At 38.1% G+C, this 25,274-nt stretch overlaps 1 protein-coding gene across 1 annotated transcript in view; it reads right to left on the bottom strand.

Annotated features, from left to right (window-relative positions):
• The window catches only part of Nln (neurolysin), a 104,070-nt gene that overhangs the window by 65,729 nt on the left and 13,067 nt on the right, over positions 1-25,274 (bottom strand). Inside the window, exon 2 of the mRNA XM_047556584.1 lies at positions 2,808-3,067. Within this exon, the coding sequence (XP_047412540.1) occupies positions 2,808-3,067 (260 nt within the window). The remainder of the gene's footprint in view (positions 1-2,807; positions 3,068-25,274) is intronic.

Here is a 25,274-nt window from a genome sequence, read left to right as displayed (position 1 = left end):
CTGCCTCACTCATATCCATCCTCTCATAACACTGTTCAAAAAAAAGCTATTAAAAAATACCTGCCAGAAATATCAGAAGAAATCCATAATATATATTTTTAAAAATCAAACTATGTAATTATGCAATTATATTTTAGAGTTTGATAAAATATGTAATTTTATGTCTGTTGGTTAAGGAAAAAAATGGAACAGAAGATATAACTTTTAGAACAGATAGCATTTGTTTAAGTGATAGTTAACTAAATAGCTGTAACTTTTGTTTGCTTTAAAAAATTAGCTTAAAAAGATATTAAGAAGGAATCAAAATTGTTTAAAAACCCAACTGAGTGACACAAAATTTAGGAGCTTAAAACTGGAAACATATTCTTAAATAAACAATAAGACTCAAAACCATTTCCTTCCTTCCTTTGCCACAAAGACCTGGAACCAGACTTATGCTCTCCCTGCCAGACTAAAAACAATGCAGATGCCCAGTCCATGGCACTAGACCAATGAGATTTTAACAGCTACTGTAAGGCATAATGAACTCTCAGAACATACATGGACAAGAGAAGGTTGTTTTAAAAAAATCTACCCCAACCTAAAAAATTTTGATGATTAATCACAAGGTTTTTTTTTTTTTTTTTTTTTTTTTTTTTTTTTTTTTCAGTGCAGGGGATTGAATCCAGGGCCTCAAGCATGCTAAGTAAGCACTCTACCACTGAGCCACATCCTCAGTCCCTAAAATGATAAATTCAGGGAAGAACAAGAACAAATATTACAGACCTTAAAGTATATTTAAACGATCTATTATTGGGGAGAAAACAATTTAGAATAATTATTTTAAAAAGAGTTTTTGTTTTCCCTGTTGGTTTTATACCAGTCAAATGTGTTACTAGGCAGGCATATCATCCTGGCCATAAATGACTGAAGAAGTAGTAGGCACCTGAACCAAGAACAAGGACAAACCACAAAAAGGTAGGAGACGCACATGAAATTACCTGCTGGAAAAGCTCTGCTGAATAGGGATCAACTCCATCCCTTTGACTTTGACTAAGAAGACCAACCAGATCCTTTCATTCAGGAGTTTAAACTCAAGACTTATAGGAAGATGTAGTGGCCATTAGTGAGTGGAGCAGTTGGTAGTGGTGGCAGATATGGAAACAAATGCAAGATAAGAGAAAATAGACAAGTCCTTATTACAGTGGGACACAGGGTAGGGAACTCTTGGTGATGAAAGGTTAGTAGAGGCAAAGAGATGATCAGGTCACTAGGACTGTGCTGGATTCTGAATCTTCCAAATTCTAGAATGCATACAAATGTTTATGATATCCAGGTCTGCAGCTGTTTTATATTCTCTTACGAATCCTCAATACACAGTCAAGCTGTTTCAACATTATCCTACAAAATATGTCCAATTTTTAAAAGTAACCAAAATGAAATCTTCATTCCTTATAGCCCAAAGGCTCTAATATATTATTAAAATGATATATGTTCAGTGCCGAGAATATGGAAGAAACAAAGAAATGCATAAAGAAGAATGCTAAAATCAACTTTAATTCTACCACCCAAAAAATTAACCACTGTGATGGCTAATTTTATTTTTTGGCATCAGGGATTGATTTGATGTGTTATTTGATGATGTGATTTTTGATGAGACTAACATTTAAATAGGTGAACTTGAAGAAAAGCAGACTGCCCTCCATAATGTGGGGAAACCTTGTTCAGTCTGTTGAGAGCTTGTACAGCACAAAAAGCTCGGCTCACTCAAACAAGGGAGAACTCTTCAGCAGACTGCCTCGGGGTACATCTACACAACTGGCTCTCCCGGGTCTTAGGCTTGTGGTTCACACTCCAGGATTTAGACTTGCCACCCTCCAATATCACGTTGAGTCAATCCCCTATAATAATCTCTTTCTCTACATGCACACAAACACATATGCACACCCCACCCCCAGTCCCCCTACACAGGAAAACACACCCTATTGGTTCTGTTTCTCTGGACAAGCCTCGCTAATAGAACTATTATTAAATTTTGCTTTTTTTCCTTCTGTATTTCCTGTCATTAAATACTGCTTCTAACTGTGATTTTAAGTGCTACAAAGAGGATGGATGGGTCATAATTTATATGGCTATCAAATTGTGACTGTAAACCCACGATTCTACTGGTTGACACTTAGGGATTTTTTGCACTTCTGCTGTATAAGAGTGCCTATTTATACATTAATTTACCCAAGAATTTGCCTGTATTTGATTATTTTCTTAGAAAATAATTCCTGATTGTGCAATTGCTGGACTAGGATATGAAATTCTTTTTCTTTCTTTTCCTTTGTTTTGGTACTGGGGATTGAACCTAGGGGCAACTTAACCACTGAGCTATATCCCTAGTCCTTTTTATTTTTTAATTTGAGACAGGGTCTTGCTAAGTTGCTGAGGGTGGCCTCAAGCTTGCAATTCTCCTGCCTCAGCCTCCTGAATTGCTCAGATTATAGGCATGCTCTACCACACCTGGCTTAGTGTATGGAATTCCTGAAAGTTTTGATATTGTCAAAATGCTGTCCAGAAAAGAGTGTGATGAAAGTGCACAGTTTACAGCATCTTTGCCAACATAATAAAATGTATAAATCTTAGGCAATTTAATTTTTGTCATTTTGTTTAATTTTAAAATTTTATTTATTTTGCATTTTGTATATTTTCTTAGGCAATTTAATTCTAAGCAACCAATCATTATACACAATCAATTTCTCATAAAACTAGAAAATTGACTGCCAAAACAGAAAGCATAAAATGGTTTTAGATGTCCACAAAAGGAAATGCATCCTACTCACCTATGTACTTCACTTCTACATCTGCCAGCACCTGTAAACAGTTCTCATAAGTTACTTCCTCTATGTTGAGCATTCCAACAGCATCATACACCTGTTTGGTCTGTACAATGAGTTCCTCAGTTCTTGTTTTAATTTGCTCTGGTGAAAGATCCCATCTTAAAACATTTCTGCCAGTGGCAGTATAGGTAGAGACCGTCTGCAGGGGAGATGTCACTTCTCTTCCTAATGTCATTCTGAGTAAAATCCTGGAACCACCAACTCTAAAAAGAATCAGAAAAAGAATAGAGATGAGGTATTTCTATTGATCCAAAGTCAAGATACAAATGTGTACTATAAAATCAAATTTAAATCAGAGATTTTTTTTAAAAAACATCACATTCTCTCAGGTGAACACATGTGCAAAACTAAATGCCCTGATGTTTTTATTTTTCTTGCATAATTATAGTTTTAATGGAATTCATAATATCCAAACACTGAATTGCTTATGCAATGAAAAATAAAGTTAGGTATCAGGGACATAATAACTGTCCTCTATAAATTAAGCTAATAGCCTTATCTTTGCTAATTTCTACCTACTAAGTACATAGTCTCAAAGAACTTTTGCAGGTTTAGCAAGAAATCACTTGAGAAATTCTCTTTATATTAAATAGCAATTTTTTTCTCTAAATTTTACATAAATCATTAATAATGATTTTAATTTATTTGTGGAAAATAATCTCTGTTTAGCTATTAATTACAAAAGAAAACACAATAGTTAAGAATAATGATACCAACCCTTTACTTCCTTAAAACATACAAACTAATAATACTGGTGTTGTGAGTGTATCTTTCTCGTCCCCCCTTCTCTCCATTACCAATCCCGTCTTACTTCAGAGCTAATACATAAAAATACTAGTGTATGTGTAGGCATTGTTTGAAATGCTTTTCATGTAGGACTCACTCAGTCCTTCAACAGCCCAGTGAGTTTCATATTGTTGTCACTCTCATTTTACTGAAGAGAAAATTAAAAGAGTACTCAACCTAGGACCACACAGCTAGTGGTAGGGTGGGAGCTAGGATTAACCCATAGTCTTAACTACCATTCTGAAGTTCATTCTTCCTATCTTGTAAGACCTAAAAACAACCTTATGGGGTAAGAAGGGCATTATTCTCTTCTAACAGATGAGGAGGTTGAGACTCAGAGAGGCTAAGTGACTTTTTAAAGGTCATTTGCCCAATGACTATTTCTGAACATGTATTATATGTTGTCACTGTGACAAGAACTAAAGATAAAATTGACTGATAGGCAAATTGACTGATAGGCTGCTATTTTAATTTGGCAGAAAAGACAAATGGATAAATATACTATTTTGAGATAAGTGCTGTGATGGGATAAGAGGGGGAACTCTCAAAGTTCACAGAAGGCATCCATGCTGGTCTTGGGATGAGGAGAGGGCATCAAGGAGATTTCCTAGAAGGAGCAATGAACAAGATCTGAACAAGGTGAATGATCCAAAGGGCAAAAGTTAAAAGCAGAGAGGAGGCTGAAAAGGTAAGTATGGGATAGCAAATGAAGAGCTTTAGGAATCACTGAATCATTCATCCTTGTTCTGATCTTTGTTTTTATTTTCTTGCAGTACTGGGGATAGAATCCAGGGCTTCAAACATGCTACACAAGCAGTCTAGTGCTGAGCTACATCCCCAGCCTTATCTTATTCTGAAAGCCAGGACAGGTGAACCACTGAAAAGTTTTAAAAGATTGATAAAAGGTTATTCCAGAGAAAAGTTGTCAATGTACTTGAGGCATATAATTAAGGGATACTAACTTAGAAAATACAGGAAACTGGAGTGATTTAAACAATATTCAGAAGGTAGAGTAAATATGAGTTGGTAAACATCTATTATGGATATAAGGGGGCAGAGAGAGTCAACGATAATGTCCAGATTTCTGTACAGCTCAATGGTTGGGATGGTGGTGTTGCTTATTGGTAGGGAACACAGAAGGATGAGGCAGCTTTTCTTTTATTTTTGGTACTAGGGATTAAACCTAGGTTGCTTAAGCACATTCCCAGCCCTTTTTTTTTGTTTGTTGGTTTTATTTTGAGACAGGGTCTTGCTAAGTCTCTAGGGCTTCACTAAGTTGGTGAGGTTGGTCTCAAACTTGCAATCTTCCTACCTCAGCCTTCCAAGTTGCTGGGATTATAGGCAGAAAGAGGTACCTTTACGGGGGAAAAAGAATAAGATCAATTTTGAATATGAAAAGTCTGAAGTGGCTATAGGTCATGAAATGGAATTCATTAATGGCATACAGTAGTTATACTCCTAGAGGTGGTTGAAAAGACCCAAGAGACTTGGCAGAGTGAGAAGAGAAAAACATCTAGGGTCTAAGTATAGTATAATCAGTGAGACAGAAGGAAAATCGGGCCAAGATGGGGTCTAGGAAGTTGTGAAAAGCAAGCAGTGAAAAAGGGAGGAGGTGCACTCAGCATCCAGCACTGTGCAGGTGGGAGGAGGACCCCATTCTAGGTGGAAGATAGCAAGAGGGATGCCACTGGTGACTCTGGTCATAGATCATCAGTAGAGTGGTGGGAGCACAGCTCAGGTTACCACTGGTGACAGGGAAGGTGGCGAGAGCTGGAGAGAGTGCACTGGTTGTTGAGCCATCCTTCTCTTTTCCCTGTCCAATTACAAACACTTTCCTCCCAATATACATGCACGCCCCCACGCATATGGTCCATGTTCTTTGAAGGCTGGCTGCCTTTAAATCTCTTGCTTGGAATGCTGTGAGAGAGGACTCATTCCTTCTGATACCAGTTGTGTAAGCTTGTGTCCTGGGTTGCAGCTGGCAGTCATCCTAAGGCAAAGAGTGGAATCTGATTTATGATGATATAAACACTGTGAATGGTAGAATAAAGGAAGGAAACTAAATATTTAATGACATCACTGAGTCCCTAGATCAACTCACTCTGAAGCCTGACCCAGAGCCAGACTTTCCAGTTGTGAGTCAATAAATCCCTTCTATTGTTTAAGTCAGTGTGAATGTGGTTTTATATTTTTGAATTCATATAGGATCCTAACTAATAAAGGAATGAAAAGTAATAAAGGAATAAGCATGGAGGCGAAAACCCTATTGCAGATATCAGAGTACAAGAAATAACTGGATCTTACATTCTTGATACTGTCCTAAAATGTGAAGTTCAGGTTATGGAGTTGGCTGAAAATTTCTAAAATAATCATTCCTGCAACTTCTCCTAGATATACAGAACCAAGGCACCTAAGAGAGAGTCAGCTATGACCATGACTGACTGTGTATCCGAGGAAGTTTCAGTACAGATGACAAAGCTGGCCCTTGGGTTACGGGGTTGTATGAACAGTAAGTAGAAGACTAGTAACTAAAACGTGGGACTTCTGCTCTCTTTGCCGTTTCTCTTAGAATAAAATGATGACTGTGGACAAAATTTCATTATTCTAAATAGTTTTAAAATGAAATTACTCCAGCACAGTCTGTTGGGTGGTGCTGAGGTGAGGAAATGGGAAGTTGGGCCTTTGAGGGCTTGGCAACTGAGCAGCACAGAGCCCCCAGTCTGAATGTCCCTGCCCAGAAGGCTGAGCCGCTCTCCTCATGTGTATGCAGTAAGTGGCAGACAGTCCTGCCATTCTGCCTCATGTCCTTGATCTCCAGCATGGAAGCTATCTCCCTGTGCTTGAATGCAGCCCCCAGGAACACAGGCACTGTGTTCTCCACACTGGCAGCTGGTGGCCCTGTATGGTATATGGTGAAGAGAGAAAGGAGACCAACAGTAGCACTTCAGCAGAAAGACATAAGTTTATTTTTACTAGTAAACTTGAGTCTGCTAAAACTACAAACTTAGCAAATTTTGCTTCCAGATAAAGTGATGGGAACCTCACATTTGTCCCTGGACAAGCTACACCCACTACCCAAACCCTGAGAAATACCCTGATTAAAAATGAGCCTGCTAAACACTATGGAAAGCAGTTATGGAGATTCCTTAGAAAACTTGGAATTGAACCACCATTTGACCCAGCTATCCCACTCCTCAGCCTATACTCAAAGGACTTAAAATCAGCACACTACAGTGACACAGCCACATCAACATTTATAGCAGATCAATTCACAATAGCTAAACTGTGGAACCAACCTAGGTGCCCTTCAAAAAATGAATGAAGAAGCTGTAGTATATATACACAATGGAATATTACTCAGCCTTAAAGGAGAATAAAATTATGGCTTTTGCAGGTTAATGGATGGAGTTGGAGAATATCATGTTAAGAGAGATAAGCCAATCCCCAAAATTCAAAGGCCAAATATTTTGTCTGATAAGTGGATTCTGATACATAAGGAGTGGGGGCAAGGGAAGATTGGAGGAACTTTGGATTGGGCAGAGGGGAGTGAGGGAGGGGAGAGAGTATAGAGGTGGAAAGAGATGAATATCATTACCCTATGTACATGTATGATTGCACGAATGGTGTGACTACATTGTGTACAACCACAGAAAGGAAAAGTTGTGCTCCATTTGTGTACATGAATTGAAATGCAATCTGCTGTCATATATAACTAATTAGAACAAATAAAATAAAAGAAAAAAAAGAATGAGAAAATGAAGTTCTGAAGATAAGAAAGAGATAACAAACTGATAAAAATGGATAACAAATAATAGTCCTAATTGTTAGAGTCTAATCAGAGTTCCAGGACAGAGAATATGGAGGAGACAACATTCAAAGATAATTGGTAAAATATTCATAGATATGATAATATATATCACATCAATTCAAGAAGACAAATGAATCTAAAGTCAGATAAATCAAAGGAAATCTACAGATAGTTACGTTACAATGAATATATAAAATATAGGGATTATGAAAGCAGTCAAAAAAATGACAAATGATCTTTAAAGGAGCAACATGCTAAGAACTAACTTCTCAGCAGGGTGCAGTGGCACCCGTCTGTAATCCCAGCGCTGAGAAGGCTGAGGCAGGAGGATCATGAGTTCAAAGCCAGCCTCCAAGAACTTAGTGAGGCCTAAGCAACTTGGTAAAATCCTGTCTCTTAAATAATTAAAAAAAAAAGAACTAACTTCTCAAAAGCAGCAATGGAAGGTGGAGGAACAGCATCTTCCATGTGGCCAAAGAAAATAAACATTAACCTAGAAGTCCATTCCAAGCATAATTATCTTTCAAGAATGAGAACAAAGCAAAGGCATTTTTCAAATATGCAAAATCAGTTCTCCATCAGCAGACTCTACTAAAGAAAACTCTAAAGGATGTACTTTAGGGAGAAAAAAAGGTGATCCCAGACAGAAAGTTTGAACTACAAAAGAAAACATACAGTGTAGGTAATCAAAACTAAGATTGCATAAAACAATTATGATGTCCTGAGAGGGCTTCTGTCTATGAAAGAAGTCAGAGGTTTTCAAACTTTATTTATAGATACTGGAATTTGAGTTTCATATAATTTTCATGTTATAAAATAGTCTTCTCTTAATATTTTCAAACATTTTCACATAATTATATGGCTCAACACTTTCTCATTTGTAAATCATTGGAACTGCAAGGTATGCCAACTAAAACACAATTCAGTCATTAAAAAAATGAGCCTGCTAGAAAAGAATACAAAAGAAAAAAACAAAACAAAAAACACCTGCTTCAAGCATTTTGCTAGTATAATGACCTCCACAGGTTTTCAGTTATTTCCTAACACTGAGTCAAAGGTTGAGTGTTTGGTCCCAGCACATCTGATTTTTAACTCAGTTAAGTATAAAGATGTCAGTACCACAACTGGCCAAACCCTGTAGAGTGTCCACTGCAACTAACGAAAACAACCCCTTTCTTAATATATTATTCTCAAGGTAGAATGGTCAAAGAGAAAGAAACAAAATAGTGAAATCATGTTGTCATAGGTTTACAGAACACATTAAAATTTTTCTTAATACTTTCTTTTCTCAACTAGGTTTCTATCTTAATTTCTTTCAGAATTTATAATTCTTGTTACCAAAGGAAGGAAAGAGTCAGGATGCATTTTGTACTTCTACCTAAAATATTTGAGCTATTAAGTATTTTCTCTATGAATTATCTCTGCTTTTCATCTTCTACCTTCACTTAGCCGAGTATCCCTCCTTTGCTCCTTTGTTATGTTTCCAATGTTTTTGATGCTGGTACATTGATCTCTTTTCCTTCAGCGACTGCAGCCCTGGAGATCTGCAGCCTGGCAGGGAGCAGTGCACCTGTAGCCATTCCGTCACTGTGCTTATATTTTTGAGAATCTGATAACTTTTCATTTTTTTTTTTTTTCCAACTGAGAGCCTCAAAAGTTGAAGGCAGGCAGCATGACCCTGTCTTTCTCTACAGGAGTTACTATCCATGATTATTTGAAAATGAAATACCAGATGAATCAGATTCTTACTGTCTAATTAAACACTAGTGCTTTTTCTTCCACAAATTCCAAGCTCTTTGTGTCTGTATGGACCGCACCTTCTTCATTGTCTCCTGTGTCTTTAAAGCACTTTTTAAAATATAACCCTGTGAAATTTCTAACCAAGAAACAATACTGCACTGGACTTGGTAGGAGTGGGCATCTGTGAGGGCTGTAATCTAAATCTGAAAAACAAATGAAGTGCTTTTGGTAAAGGAAGTAAGCTGTACAGGGTTTGACAGAGATTACCAGGTTGAAGAATTTCATTTGGACCAATGAGATTGCCACAGTTATTCTGAGTTAATTATTGTCTTGAAATTTTTGCAAAACATTTTGTGGAAATGTACTTTCGGAAATGTTTTGACTTACTGGATTCATTTTCTTTTGAAGCATAGGTTAAAGGCTTCCTCTTCCTCCCACCAAGACTTCTTGGGCCATTGTAGTTCACCCAGAATTAAGTTTCTACCTTCTTTCATCTGTGCCACTCATCTTAGACATTTAAATTACTGCCATCTACCTGTTCAATTAGTTTTTCTTGTACTGTAAATGAAAATGGGATTTTTCTCAAGCACTACTGCTATTGCACATTTCTTTTTCTCAAAAATCCCCACCCCAACACACTGAGTAGACAACTAATGGTCATTACATATGTGAAACAAGATGGGACTGATTTGGCTAAAACATCAAAGCAACAGCATCTTCCTTTACCCTCAAAAATAAACATTCATACAAGAAAATATGCTTTATCAGAGCTAAGATGACACCAAAACTCCATTATGCAAAAATGTCACAATTTCCATGTCCCTACAATTTGCTTTCTTTTTCTGTTCTTTTCCTATGTAGCGCTGTTGTGTTATATTATATGGTTTATGTGATACTTCCTGAAATTTGCCCCAATTCTTTGAAATACTTGGCAAATTTTCCTAGTGTTTGCTTCGGAACTAATGTTTCTCTCCAGGCTGCCCACCTTCCCCAGTCTGGAATTTCTGTACGTGTCTATTTTCAATTATTTCTTTGGTCTATTCATCAGAAACATTCCCCTCTAATCTTGATTCTTACTGTTTACAAGGTTGTCTTTTCCATCCACTGCTTTGACTCATCACCCCTCTTCTTACAGTTGTACAGGCCACAGTGATGGTCTAGGCTCCGGCTCACAGGGCTCCTTCATTTGATTTCTCCAGTACCTAAGCCCAGCCCTGCACCTCAGGCTGACCTGTTCCTTAGGCATTCAGCCCACATCTTGCTTGAAGCCTTCAGCTAAGCAGCACTTTAACCACTAGACATGAGCTGTCCAGTACAATAGCCCCATGTGTTATTTAAATTCAAATCACAAGTAAATGAAATTAAAGATTTAGTTCCTCAGTTGCATCAGGCACATTTCAAATTTTCCACAGCCATTTATGGTAAGTGGCTACTGTACTGGACAGCACTCATTTAGAAGACCTCACTTCTGTAATCCCACCTAACGGTGCACATGACCTGTGTGCCCTGTGTGGTCCCTGGTTGCCCTTTCTCTTTCCAACTGTAAACCAGATCCCAGAGTGCCTTCTTTGGAAGGAAGAAGGGTAGGGAAAGAGAACTCATTTGCTGAGTCTCCCCATGTGTCAGGTGGTGTTAAAACCTCACTTAATCCTTATAATACTGAGAAGTAAGTATGAATAAGCATCGTTTTCAGAACCACAGTGTGGTAGAAACAACTTTCAGTTCTTTCTAGGAGGAGCAGGGTCAAAGGTACTAACGACAAGATTAGAATATAAAAATGAGTTTTTCTATGAAATCATTTAAATTTTATGTCCTTAATTTTACAAATGAGAGTTAATCTTATGTACTAATTGTGCTTAACCAGATAGAAGATCAAGTTAGAAAATTTTACTTAAAATGTCTTTTTACTAGGCCTTCAGCATAACAAATGCATGTGAACTTAGTGTTTTTTCTCTGCTCTTAAAAATCCTTTCAAGCCACACTTCCTGTCCCTGTCCCATGTGTGTAGTGTTGCCTGCTGGTGAACCTCTATTCCACAGTCCCAGTCTCCTAGTCGAACTTCCTTACATCTTCCACCTCCTCACAGGGCACTGCATTCTCCACTTTGTGAAAGGGAAAATTTCACAAATTTTCACAGGTTGAAATTGAAAAGCTGGTGCTATAGTTCAGATCTTAAATGTCCTCCAAAGGCCCATTTGCTAGATTTACTCCCCAGTTCGGGAGGTGAGGCTGAGTAGAAAGAAACTAGGTCAATGGGGTTATGCTCTCAGAGGGGTACTAGGACCCTGACTCTTTCTTGTCTCTCTCTTTTTGCTTTCTGGCTGCCATGATGGGAGCAGACCTCTTCTGCCATGCACTGCTGCCATTGGTCCAGGGTCCAGGGTCAGGGGACCATGGAATGAAACGTCTGAAACCACGAGTCAAAATAAAACCTCTCCCCCTTTAAGACTGTTTATCTTAGGTATTTTGTCACAGCAACAGAAAGCTGACTAACATACTTAGGTTCCTGAAGAATGCATTGCTACCCCCTACCCTGTGAAGTGTGCACATCCCTCCAAGATCCTCATGACACCAGGTTTTGACAAGGGGGTAAACCTTCTCCTAAATCCTCAAGGTTTCTAGATTATTACTGCACTACATTCTAATCCTATGAGACTGCTGCCTTCCTGTTATCTCTCTCTCTCTGTTGCTGTCATTATCTGACCTCTTTGACCTTTCCTTACTTTTATTAAAGACTTGCCCATACAGTCTTCTCCATCTTAAGCTTCAGAGTCATCCTTGGCAAATTCTCTGGGTAGATGAATGAGCCACACCATTCCCTCAACTTCGGTTTCTTGACCTACTTCACTCCAAGAACCTTCAGTTTATTCTTCTTACCACTACTTGGAAAATGCTCCTCACAGATGATAACACCAGATTGCCCCCAACCTTCTATCTTTCCAGCACTCACTTCCATACTGCCATGATTTTTACTGTCCATTTCCCTTAGGCCTTCAGTTCTTTTATCCTTTAACTTTCTCACCGTAACAGGCTTCTCCCATAACTCCACCCTTGGACCTGGGTGACTGTTACACTTTAATGGGCCCCACTTCAACCCTCCTGTGTCTACACTCAGCTCAAGAAAGCTAAAGGGATAAACCCACACAAAGCCTGCCACCACTTCATGCAACTATGCTTCAAGTACCTTAGACTTACTCAAATGGCTCCTAGCATCTGTCAGGTCTTTTCCCTGGGTCTGTTCTGCTAGAGTGAACTACACCATGGGTGTATACACATCTTGGATTGAGGGGTGACCATTAGTATGAAAGAATGTGGCTGAAGCCTGGACATACAGGTGGTGGCACATGTACACATGTGAGGTCTTCAAGGCACAAGAGGGGGTGAAGGGACAAGGGATGGGCTTCCAATTGTACTTTCTCTCCAGGTTGCACAAATGTTAGAAATAAGCCTGAGATATATCAACTGGACCATCTTTCACTAAAACACCAATTGCCCCACCACTACTCCTTCTTCTGTATTCACCTTAAAATCTCTTCCCACCACCATTTTAACCAATCAACTTCTCTATTCTTACATCTTGGTTATCAAACAGAGCTATAAGAGCTTTGAAATTACTATTACCATTGTCTCTAATTTGAACTGGACTCTAAAGGAAGCAGAAAGATCCATTCATAAAGATCTGCTTCTCATTCCTCATACCAATTACTTTTAACCATGACTGGCCTCCCCAAATTCATCCTTCAATTTGCTCACCTATTGCCTGCATTACCAAGGCCATCAGACAAAATCCCCCCACATGCTACTACAAATGTTGCTGGATCTGTTTCATCCCTTTCTTTTTACTCTTCATCAGTATAAGAGGCACCTATCATGTCTAAAGACAGTTTCTTGTTTTGTGCTTGGGTCCCATCTGATCTCCTCCAGGGTTTACACTCCATGAAATATCAACTCTCTAAGCAAAAACCTAAATGTCTCATTTGTACTGCAGGTACGTAACTTTCTTCATCTGAATAAATCAAAACAAAAACTCCCTTGATCTTGGGTACCCCACTTGACACCACTCCCTATTTTTCCCTTTCTCTTCATCTCCATAATTTTTTATAGTAGTCCAGCCAGCCTTGCCATCTTTATGCTTGTCACTTCTTAACCTTGCCTCATAAAAAATGGAAACTGATCTGATCAAGGTAACCACTGAGCTCTACTAAAGAAAACTGACATTCTTTAGTATATGCTTGTCTTGACTTTTTTGTGCTATGAGATAATCTTTCTTTCTTTCTTTTTTTTTAACTCCCTTCTTTTTTGAACTTTGCTCTCCCCTGAATTCTATGATAATGATTCCACTTTTAATTTTAGGTCTCTGACTGTTCCTTCATAATTTCCATCATCTGCTGGTTTTGTTGTTGTTTGTTCTAGTTCCTTCCTTGGGATCCCTTAGCAATACTCAGGATTTGGTTCCATGGCTTGTTGTCTTTTTTCCCTTTGCACACTTCCTGTTCTACTTGTTGCCACTCATGGCTAAACGTTTCCATATTTGTACTTCCAGTTCTAGACCCATAGATCTGCCTGCTAGATAGCTCTACTTAAACTGTCACCTCAAATTCCATATGTTTAAAATTAAAGACAACTTGCTTTCCCCCCAAACCAAACCCATCCTCTTCCTTTATTCCTTGTCTCAGTGAAGATCACCAGTATGTCTCCATTGTCCAAGCCAGAAACCTAGGAGAGCTTCTTTCTGGACACCTTCCAATCTATTGTCCAGATTGCCTACAAAGTAATTTTCCTAAAATGTAAGTCTAATTATGGCACTCCCTTTCAATGGCATGCTTCCCTAAGCTTGGCTTAACATACAAGGTCCTTCTTGATCTGTCCCTAACTATGTACCCTACTAGCTTTCTCAAGCCAGTCTTTGCCCTCAATTCTATGCTCCAGTTATGGTGACCTACATTACACCTCCCTCAAAATGTTAATCTCTCTTTAGGTCTTTGCAGTATTTTTTCCTCCACCTTTCTTTCCCTCACTTGAGGAATAACATCTCTTTTGTCTCTTATCTCTCTTAGATCTCAGTTGGGACTTCATGTTTTCCAGGAAGCCTTATTGGATCATCTCAGGCTGTTTTCAGAGTTCTTCCCTTGTGCTGCTACAGTACCTTACACACAATGACAAAAGCACATGCAGTGATGAACAGTATTCATCTATTTACTTTTTGGTGTCACAGACAGACCTGGAGCAGAGACTGGGTTTTAGTAATATTTACAAATCCTGAACCTGGCATCATTTGTGACATGTAATTTTGACTGTGATGAGTATACAAAAAAAAAAAAAAAAAAAAAAAAAAGAGCTTCAACTTATTAGTTTAATACTTTTCTTCTATTACTTGCATGCCCAATATAAAAGTAGTTCCATCTGAGAGTGTTTGGCTTCCACAAGGCATTATATAAAGCCCTGATCTTCAGTTAGTGAGGACGATACCACCTAAAGTGCATACACTGCACTCTAGCATTCTGAATGTTGTTCATGACTTCATTTCTGAATGGACTGCTGCAATGCAGATTTCAATCCAGGAGCAGTGCTCAACAGTTACTGCATCCTCCAATGTGGTTAATTATAGCCCCCAGCAAGGGTAAGCATCTGGTACTTGAGTCACTAGTGTTACAACAATGGACCTTTTCATTTAAGAACCTTTTACTGGTTCAGAACTAAAATTTTCAATGAACAGAATGTTCTAGAATTAAATGCCTTAGCATAAGTCAACTTTTACTGGTAAACATACTCATATCTTTAGCCAAAACTGTTACTTTTTTATTGGTTCTTTTTTAGTTACACATGACAGCAGCAAAATTGTTACTTTTGATATTCTTTATAGACCAGGAAGAATTAACATCCAGAGAAGCCTTTTTAGCTTGGTGTTTTAGTCAGAATTATGCTGCTATAACCAAAAGACCTGATAAGAATAACTAAGAGGATAAAAAGTTTATTTTGGCTCACAGTTTCAGAGGTTCAATCTGAGCTGCTCAGAACATGGCAACTAGGAAGCAGAGGGAGCTGTGCTCACTAGGGAAAAAATATAAACCTCAAAGGCACACCCCCAGTGACCTACTTCTTCCAGCCACACTCTACCTGCCTAGAGTGACCACCCAGTTAATCCATATCAGTGGATTAATATATAATCTAATCATTTCACCTCTAAACTTTTTTTGTGTTGTCTAACACATGAGCTTTTAGGGGACATCTCATATATAAACCACAACATTTTTTTTCTAAGTTAATAGAAAATGTAATTAGGTATGATAAATGTACCCATTCCCACCACCTTTCTAGTAGTTTTAAAGAAAGATGTGGGACTGGGGTTGTGGCTCAGTGGTAAAGCACTTGTCTAGGATGTGTGAGGCACTGGGTTCAATCCTCAGCATCACATAAAAATAAAAAAAATTAAATTAAATTAAAAACCCCCCTAATCTTTAAAAAAAAAAAAAAAAGAAGAAGAAGAAAAAAAAAGAAAGATGTGTACTCCAATTTACGGCACTTGGCTTTTATACCCTCCAAATTCCCCACTGTCTCCACTTCCTTGCATGTTATTAATTCTTCCATACTTTTCCACTAAAAGTGCTCTGGACAAATCCACTTTTCCTCTTTCCTGATTCTACTTTCATTTTCTTTTCTTTAACACTTACTATTTTTCTGTTCCGGGGGATAAAAAACCAGGGCTCTGCACATGCTGGCAAAGTACTCTACCACTGAGCTCTACCTCCAGACCCTCATTCACGTTCTGAACATCTCTTCTTAGTATCCTCTGCTGGCTTCTCTTCCTGTACTCAGCCGTAAAAGTTGGTGCTGCTATGATTCTGTGCTTGGTTTCTCTTTCCATTTTACTTGTTCATCCTTAGAGATATCTTCCCCTCCCAAGGTTTCCTGACCACATGTAATCATCTATAATAAATCTATGGCCTCCGTCCAGATCTCCAGCTGGAGCTGCAGATCCATTAGATATCTCAAATGCAAATGTTCAAAGTTTGATCTTTCTCATGAATTTCTAAACTCAGTTTGCCACTTTCCAGCAAGGCACCTAAGCTAGAAATTCATCACACATGAGTATATCATTATCAACCTTAATATTTTTAAGAGGTTATGAATGTACCAGGCACTACGCTAAGACCTTACGTGCATCTAATTTAAACCTCCCAATAAGCCAAAAGCCAGGTATGATTGACCCAATTTTACTGAGCACAGAGAAATAAAGTAACTTGCTTAAGGTCCAAAGCAGGTGTGGAGCTGAGATTCAAACTCAGTCCTGACTCAGGAGTCCACATCCTTGTCTATACTCTATTGATACTACAAGTGCATCCCAGAAAAGGAAAACATCAAAATTCACACCAACTGCTCCTGCCTCATTTTCCAGCCAGCTTTTAAATGGGGTGAGAATAAGGTAAGTCAAAGTGCACACATTTGATATCACTTGTCTGATTTGTTATTTATACCACTCCCTGAGGGATTGCTACAAAGTTTGGGGAGGAGTGGCACTCCACCTTAGCCTTCACCCTGTTCTGAAAAACAGGTTGTGTAGGCTTGGGCAGCTTTTAGTCACCCAAAGAGTAAAACAACTCAAACTGGGACTTCTTCAATGGTTTGCCCTGTGCGCTAAGACCTCGTTCTTTTCCAGAGTCCTTTAATTAATTGTTCTTAGGTAATCAATAAACAATTTGAAAAAGTATACTCCCAGGAAGCAGCAAACTCTTAAAGTATTCAAGCAAACAAATAATCCATATTTCTTACTGATAAGATTCAGCAGAGGCACTCTAAGGAAACTTTGTAGGCAATAAATGCTGGTCTTTCATTTCTTTGTGATTTCTCGGATAAAAGATATTGACTTGCTCTCATCATCTGGAATTATGCCTACAATGTACACTATATTACCAAAATAATTTTTAAAAGCTCGTTATACAAGATTTCCCATGAAATAAATTAGTAACCCATCATTCCTTCAGCAAATATTTATTGAGGTGATAAAAGTGAATAGGCTTGAGAAAAAGAAACACAGAAAGAGACGATTTAGAGTATCAGGTAGTAAATTCTATCCAAACAAAGTAATGGCAATGTAGTACCTCTTTGGGGAAGAATCTGAAAAAGGCTTCAGTGAGGATGTGGCTTCCAAGCTGGTTGAGTCTTTCAGGACAGCTGTGTGAGGGATGGTGGGTATATGGATTTAAAGGGGTAGGAAGGCAAGGAAATAAGGGCTAAAATAGGTTAGAATTTGACTGTGTATACTCTCAGTGGTTTTCACAATGAAGCTGATGATGGAAACTAAAATCTTTCAATTGGGCTGGACATTTCTGTAGCACAATGGATTAAGATGATAGACAGCTTGGGGCTTAAAGATGGTACTAATTATTGGTGGGGGCTAAATCTTGCAAGAAATTCTGAGGGTATTATTTTCTGTTATCAACAATTTTGAGGCTTTCTTTCTCATTCTACACACACAGGTACCCTCAGAACTTGGTTCTCCTTTTTCTGGGGGGGGGGCAGTTTGCTGGAGATTGAACCCAGGGCCTCATGTATGCTAGGCAAGCATACTGCCACTGAGCTATACTACCAGTTTTTTGTTTTGTTTTTAACAGGCATAGTCAGAGGTTTATTTAGGAAGGTAGATATACACTCAAGGGAGAATGTGGGTTTTCTCAGGTGAGAAGCAGCTCTGACTGGGGCTGAGGGTCCAATATATACAGAAGGGCTGTATCAGGGGCTGCACTGGAGGTAGATCCAGGGGGAAGCTGCACAATTTTGTGCCAGTTCCAGTCCATTTTACATTTTATTTAATTTATTTATTTATTTAGCAGTACTGGGGATCGAACTCAGGGCCTTGTGCTTGCGAGGCAAGCACTCTACCAGCTGAGCTATCTCCCCAGCCCACTACATTTTATTTTGAAACAGGGTCTCACTAAGTTCCCCAGGCTGGACTCAAACTTGCAATCCTCCTGACTCAGACTCCCGAGTACCAGGATTACAGCACTGGCACTGTACTTTTATTTCAACCAGCATTTGTGGAAGGGATTCTAAGTATATTCTAAGAAATGCTACATTGGCTGCTTCTAACTGAAAATTCCTTAAGGTTGATGTTTTAGGATCTACATGTCAGTCAGCTACTTAACTGTACATAATCCATACTGAAAAATTCAAAAATAAACGAACCTTTTCTTAAAGATGATTTTGACCTTCTCTATAAGGGAAAAAACATGCTTATAAATTAAGCCCCTATACAATGCCTGGTACTCAGTATTTGTTGAATGAGTTAAGTCTGTGTAAATGCTGAACTCGTTATCATACTCAAGCCAGTGAAGGCTTGGTTGGAGATATTTCAGCATGGTTGATCGATCTGCTCCCCGAGGGCAGGGGAGGAATGAAGACATTTTCCTTCTAATTCTAGTAGAATGTAAGCTCCTATGAATTAGCCAACTTTGTATGTGTTGGCAAATGCAGAAGAATGTGTTTCAGCACACAGCATATATATTGATTGTTGAATCAGTGAGTACAGAAGAGAAATGAAAAACCTGTATTTGTCTGTCCTAGAATGACTACTGAGTTCAGTCCAAGACACTAGAAATCAGGCAAGTGATGAAGCAATCAAAAGAAGATGCTGAAACATGAGGGTTGCTGAAGAAAAGCAATTAAGTGGGGAATGTACATAAGGAGAATTTGAGTCACGGATAAATAATCTACAGAAATCTAGTACATGTGGCAAAGCACTACGATTCTATTGCTCTTGCTTCCACCTGCTGGTATAGTTAAGAAATTTTTTAGGTTGGGCGAAAATTGTTCAGCAGCACTAGAAAAAAACAAACTGTGAAACACTGTGCTTTCAAAGTTCTCTTGCCATGATGTTATTTTATTTTATTTATTTTTATGTGGTGCTAAGGATCGAATCCATTGACCCACACGTGCTAGGTAAGCGCTCTACCACTGAGCTACAATCCCAGCCCGACATAGTACACTTCTAAAAACAGCATTCACAATAGAAATACACCATGAAATCAGCTACAAATATTTTGAGCACAGAGAATTAACCAAACCAGGGAGACGTTCTGACCTTTACTGTGAGTGGCCTTTAGTGTTTGATAAAGTAAAAAAAAAATTATTGATTTTCTTTCCTTTCAGTCTCTTGTATTAATGAAAATAGTTTATAAATTTGATGACTAGACCGACCACTGTGAATTTTAGTCCAATCTTAATCTTATGTAGTGAAATAAACTATTCATTTTGAAAACGGTGCCACACACACTCTTCGATGCGCAATCCTCTATCGATAAGATTTACAGGTAGGAAACATTACACAAAGGCTCCCCTAGGAATGAACAATGATTTATTTTTGACCCTCTCTTAAAATGTGATCCATTTTTTTAAAAAGCTAATTTTATTTTTAGATTTTCTAATGTAACAGAAAAGTTCTTGTTTCCAAATTTCACTGCAAACTAAATGAAAAGGGACTCTTCAAAATGTCTTTTCCAAGAAATATGAATGAAAATAAAAACCATCAGAAACTGCTTAAGGTCTTCTGAAGCACTGTGTGACACTAAAAATATAAGAAAATTACTTGTCTCTTGACAAAGAGAACTTTTAGAAAATGTTCATAATTCAAAGTTAGAATGAAACAAAAAACTTCAGGTTCTAAAAAATAAGCGACAGATAGTAAGAGTCTAATTTTCTCCTAATTATGTACATGAAACAACTGACCTCAAAAATTACAGGTTATAGATACATTTATTATAAATGACCATGAAAAAGATTTCTGTTCTCAAATCCTATAAGTAGCTTAAGCCACCCAACGCCACAGAAGAGGTAAAATCAAATGCTGCTTCACAAATGAAGAGTTCCTCAATAATTCATTAGTAAAGGGTTGCCCACACACACGGAAAACCACAACTCCGTAAAGGCAATCCACTTTTATTTTTCTCTAGAAGCATGAATAAATTGCTTTTGGTACATTTAATTGGTGTTTGGGGCATACTTGTCAGAATCAAAATCCTTAGTAAATCACCCAGGAGACTCTCTTCTTTCAGTACATTATTTAATACTTTAGTTTTTTTTTTTTTTTGTCTTCTATACATGCATATTTGGTTGTATGAATGATGATGCCTAAATCCTCCTCTAAAGGCTGGATAATAACTATGTGCTTTTCTTTTTAAGATTGGCTCGACTGCTAATACATGTATATTAGCAATATACAATGATATTATGATTGTTTTTTGAAAAAATACTTTATCACAGTTATACATTGAAGTACTTATGAGTAACCTAAAAAAGTGGTAGACATATATTTCACAGCAATTGAGAAGAAGCAATATATGAATAAAGATTGGCTATGAATTGACAACTATGAAGCATGGTGATGGGAAGGCTAATTTTGTTTATGACTGAAAATTTACATAATAAAGTTTTAGAAATGTATTTAATAACTGTTCATGTGTCTATCTCTAGTTGCTAAATTCAGATTTGTGATCTGAAAAACATATGAACTCTAAATCAAAACTCTTATGCTGACAAGCACATTAAAAGAGATAATAAATGGGGAAAACCCCAAGGGGAAACTAGAGCACAACAAGGAAAAACATATTTGACCAGTAAATGAGGAGGCATAAATTCACAACTAGAAGGGGTCTTAGCAACCTGATGGTTCAAATCTGTTACCTAGGATAAGTCCAGGGATGTTAAGTTACAAGTAACCATAGGCCAGACTTAAGCATCTGACTTTACTGCAGACATAGTGAACCTTATATTAGAAATAAATTGTTACAGAAGATTCAGTTTCTAGTGTATCTAAAATTTCAGGTTGGCAATCCTGAATGTAGCAATAAAACAGCTGATGACTAGTTCATTTTGTTCCTACATAAGTCTCTTTCATTGCTGCTTAGCTACTGACAATCATACTACCAACACCATGAATAATAATAATAATAACAAGGTCAAACATTTATGTAGCAGGTACTGTCCAGGTGCTTTATATATAGTGACTCATTTAATCCCTCCAACGACATTGACACAGATCCTATTATTATCCTCATTTTTGAAGATGATAACACTTGAGGCACAGAGAGGTAAATAACTTACTCAAGGTCACACAGCTAGAAATGACTAGAATCCCAGGCAGTCTTGCTCCCAAGTCAGGGTTGTTAAATACTGTACTACACATCCTTTTACATTATCAGTTTTGCAATTCTATTATTACTTTAGGTTGCCCACAGCTATTAACCTTACACATAATCTCCATAATATATTACCTTACACATAATCAGTGCCTGCTTCTTTTCTTTATTCTTTTTTTCCTTGAGAGACAAGCAGGAACATAATCAGAAGGCATAGCCTTTGTGGTGTTATGTTAAGCTGTACCATGTCCTGATTCTCCTGCTGACCTGGCACAGAAAACCTTAGAAGCTACCAATTGTCATTACTAGGTGAATACACTTATCGCTAATCAACATGAGAAATGAAAATAACGATGACAATTGTATTTCTATAGTACATGTAGACACTAGCAAATTTTACTTCAAGATGATAACAATGACCTAAAGTCGTTCGACAACCTATATATCAAAAACCTACTCTTTGAAGTAGGAGTTTCCTCACTAGTAAAAGATAAAAGGAAGGCTTTAAAACCTTTCCTAACAAGGATGAAAGATGACTAATTACCAACCTTAGCTCCTTTACATTGGAAAACACTGAAACCAAAGTAAAGCACCTATTAAATATAATACAAGGTCATTTGCTTATTTTAAAAAAATTTTTTTTGTAGTTGTAGATAGACAGATTGTCTTTTTTTGTTTATTTTTACATGGTGCTGAGGATAGAACCCAGTGCCTCACACCGGCTAGGCAAGCAATCTGCCACTGAGCTATACAGCCCCAGCCCACAAGTCCATTTACTCATGAAGTACATATTAGGCCCATGTACTGTGCTGTGTTTTTTTATCCATTATCATAATTACTTCTCACTCTACAAAGAAACTAAGGCAGGGAAAGGCTGAGTTAATCATCCAGAAGTTACACTACTAAGTAAGCAGGAGATCTAGGCTGTGAACTAGGCAATCTTATCCCAGAGCCTCAATTTTAATACATTTACTAAGCTGTCTCCTTCAACCTAAAAAAGTTATTATTTGGAATACGCCAAGTTTTTGGTTCCCAAGAGAATAACAGAATTGTTGGAGTGAAGATCTATTCTGATTGACTTCCTAAAGCAGCCCCAACATAACTTGGTGGAAGAGTCAGGGTGGGAAGAGAGGGGGAGTCCAAGATGACAACCAGGTTTCTGCTTTGGAAGAACCTAAGAAATAATGCCAATCATCAACTGAGAGGATTCAGGACTGCAGGATAGAATGTTTCCTTCTTTTTCTTTTTTGGGGGGAAGGTGAGGAACCTGGGGAAAAGAGAAGTTTTACGTGCATTCAACTTCAGATGCATTTAGTTTGTGAAGCCAATGAGATATTCAAGTAGAGATTTACAGCAGGCACCTGGAGCTCAGAAGAAAGCAATAAGCACAGATCGAGTTGCTAAAGATAAAATGATAAAGGAGTTAAGGAACCTACCAGTTAGGACAGCAGAGAAGCACATTAGAATTCATTTAGCAAATATTTATCAATCCCTTATGTATACCAGACACAGATGATGACAATGTATTGTTGTAGATGCAACTACAAAGTTAAATACAAGATGTTATGGTTGGATAAAGGAAAAGAAACTCAGGCTAGGGAGTCAGACAAAGCTTTGGAGAGGGTGTGAATAGGAATTCTCCAGGAAAGGATGGGGTAGAGGGGTGGAGAAGCAGGAGAGCAAACCTGGAAGAGTGAATACCATTGGCAAGAATGTATTTCCAATCACTGGCACATCACGTTCTGGGTATTACAACCAATTTGGAATTTAGGAGTGTGAACTGAAGAGAAATGAGGTTAGGGATGTTGATAGATTAGATTCCGTGGGGTCTTTAAATGTCATGCTAGACAGCTTATACTTCATTTTGTAGGCAAAAGAAAGCCTTTGATGAGAGGCTGAGGTCTGTAGTTTACCCAGGTGCTCTGGTGCGAAAGGTTGATTTTTGGGGGGCAAAGGAGACCAGACAGAAGGTTGTAGTGATCCATATAAACAGTAAAAATTTAAAAAGTGTTAGCAGGAGTAAGAAAGAAAATAAGAGATTCAAGAAATATTCAAAAGGCAAAATTGGCAGGATTTTATGAAAGACAGGACATCATAGATGACGATGGTAGCAGTACTGACCAAACAGCAAATTCACAACTGGGCAATAGAATATGTGAGAGCAAGCAAAATCAGGTTTGGGAAAATACTGCTAGGTAAGTTTTAGACAGGATGATTTTTCAATGTCTGTGAGATGTACCAGGTGTTATGGTTTAGATATGAGGGTATCCCTCAAAAGCTCTTATTCGAGATAATGCAAGAACGTTCTGAGGCAAAATGATTAGATTATGAGAGGGGTTACCTGATCAGTGGATTAATCCATTGATATGAATTAACTGGGTGATAACTAGATAGGTATATTGTAACTGAAGGCATGTCTTTGGAGTATATATTTTGTCCCTGGTGAACAGAATTCTGATTTCTTATTGCCACATCCTGAGCTACTTTCCTCCACCATGTCCTTCTGCCATGATGTTCTTCTGCCTCATCTCAGGCCCAGAGCAATGGAGATGGTCAACCATGGATTGAATCTCTGAAACCGTGAGGTAAAATAAACTTTCCCTGCTCTATGTTGTTCTTGTCAGGTCTTTTGGTCATGGTGACACGAAAGCTGACTAAAATACTAAGGTTTGGAAATGTGGTGATTTGGCCATTGGATATATGAACCTGACCAGGAGACAGATACAGATGTTTTCAGATGCACAATTTGCCAACCATACCTCAGATAGAGCGCTAATTTCCAGAATCTATAAAGAACTCAAAAAACTCTACACGAAGAATACAAATAATCCAATCAACAAATGGGCTAAGGAAATGAACAGACACTTCACAGAAGAAGATGTACAAGTAATCACCAGATATATGAAAAAATGTTCAACATCCCTAGTAATAAGGGAAATGCAAATCAAAACTACCCTAAGATTTCATCTCACCCCAATTAGAATGGCGATTATCAAGAATACAAGCAACAATAGGTGTTGGCGAGGATGTGGTGAAAAAGGAACACTCATACATTGCTGGTGGGGTTGCAAATTAGTGCAACCACTCTGGAAAGCAGTGTGGAGATTCCTCAGAAAGCTTGGAATGGAAACACCATTTGACCCAGCTATCCCACTCCTTGGCCTATACCCAAAGGACTTAAAATCAGCATACTACAGAGATACAGCCACATCAATGTTCATTGCTGCTCAATTCACCATAGCCAGATTGTGGAACCAACCTAGATGTCCTTCAGTTGATGAATGGATAAAGAAACTGTGGCATATTTATACAATGGAATATTACTCCGCAATGAAGAATGATAAAATTATGGCATTTGTAGGCAAATGGTCGAAATTGGAGAATATCATGCTAAGTGAGATAAGCCAGTCTCAAAAAACTAAAGGACGAATGATCTCGCTGATAAGCGGATGAGGACATATAATGGGGGGTGGGAGGGGCTAGCATTAGGTTTAGGGTTAGGTTTAGAGTTAGGCTAAGGAGAGCAGTAAGAATGAAGGAAAGAAGGACTGTGTAGAGGGAAAAGAGGGGTGGGAGGGGTGGGAGGGGTGGGAGGGGTGGGGGGGAGGGGAAAAATATAATAAACATCATTACCCTATGTAAACGTAAAAAAAAATAAATAAATAAAAAAAAAAAAAAAAAAAAAAGAATAGACTGGGACACCTAAGAAGAGCATGCAGGTAGCAATGGAGGAGTACTGAAAAGTACAGGAGGGAAATGACTGCAGAGTAGCTGGGCTGAGGGAAGGTTTCAGACAGTACAGTGTGAAGAAGAGAATCGGTGTAGGTTAAAGGAAAGGAGGGTAAAAAGAAATTGACAGCAGAGACCGAGAATGGCCACTTGAGAAACTAGCATGTCAAGAGCAGGTCTTAATGAAAAGGAAGCTTACAAGAAATCTGAAGAATG

The sequence above is a fragment of the Sciurus carolinensis genome, chromosome 6, assembly GCF_902686445.1.
Source record: "Sciurus carolinensis chromosome 6, mSciCar1.2, whole genome shotgun sequence".
Classification (NCBI taxonomy): domain Eukaryota; kingdom Metazoa; phylum Chordata; class Mammalia; order Rodentia; family Sciuridae; genus Sciurus; species Sciurus carolinensis.
This window is presented reverse-complemented; position numbering and strand designations above follow the sequence as displayed.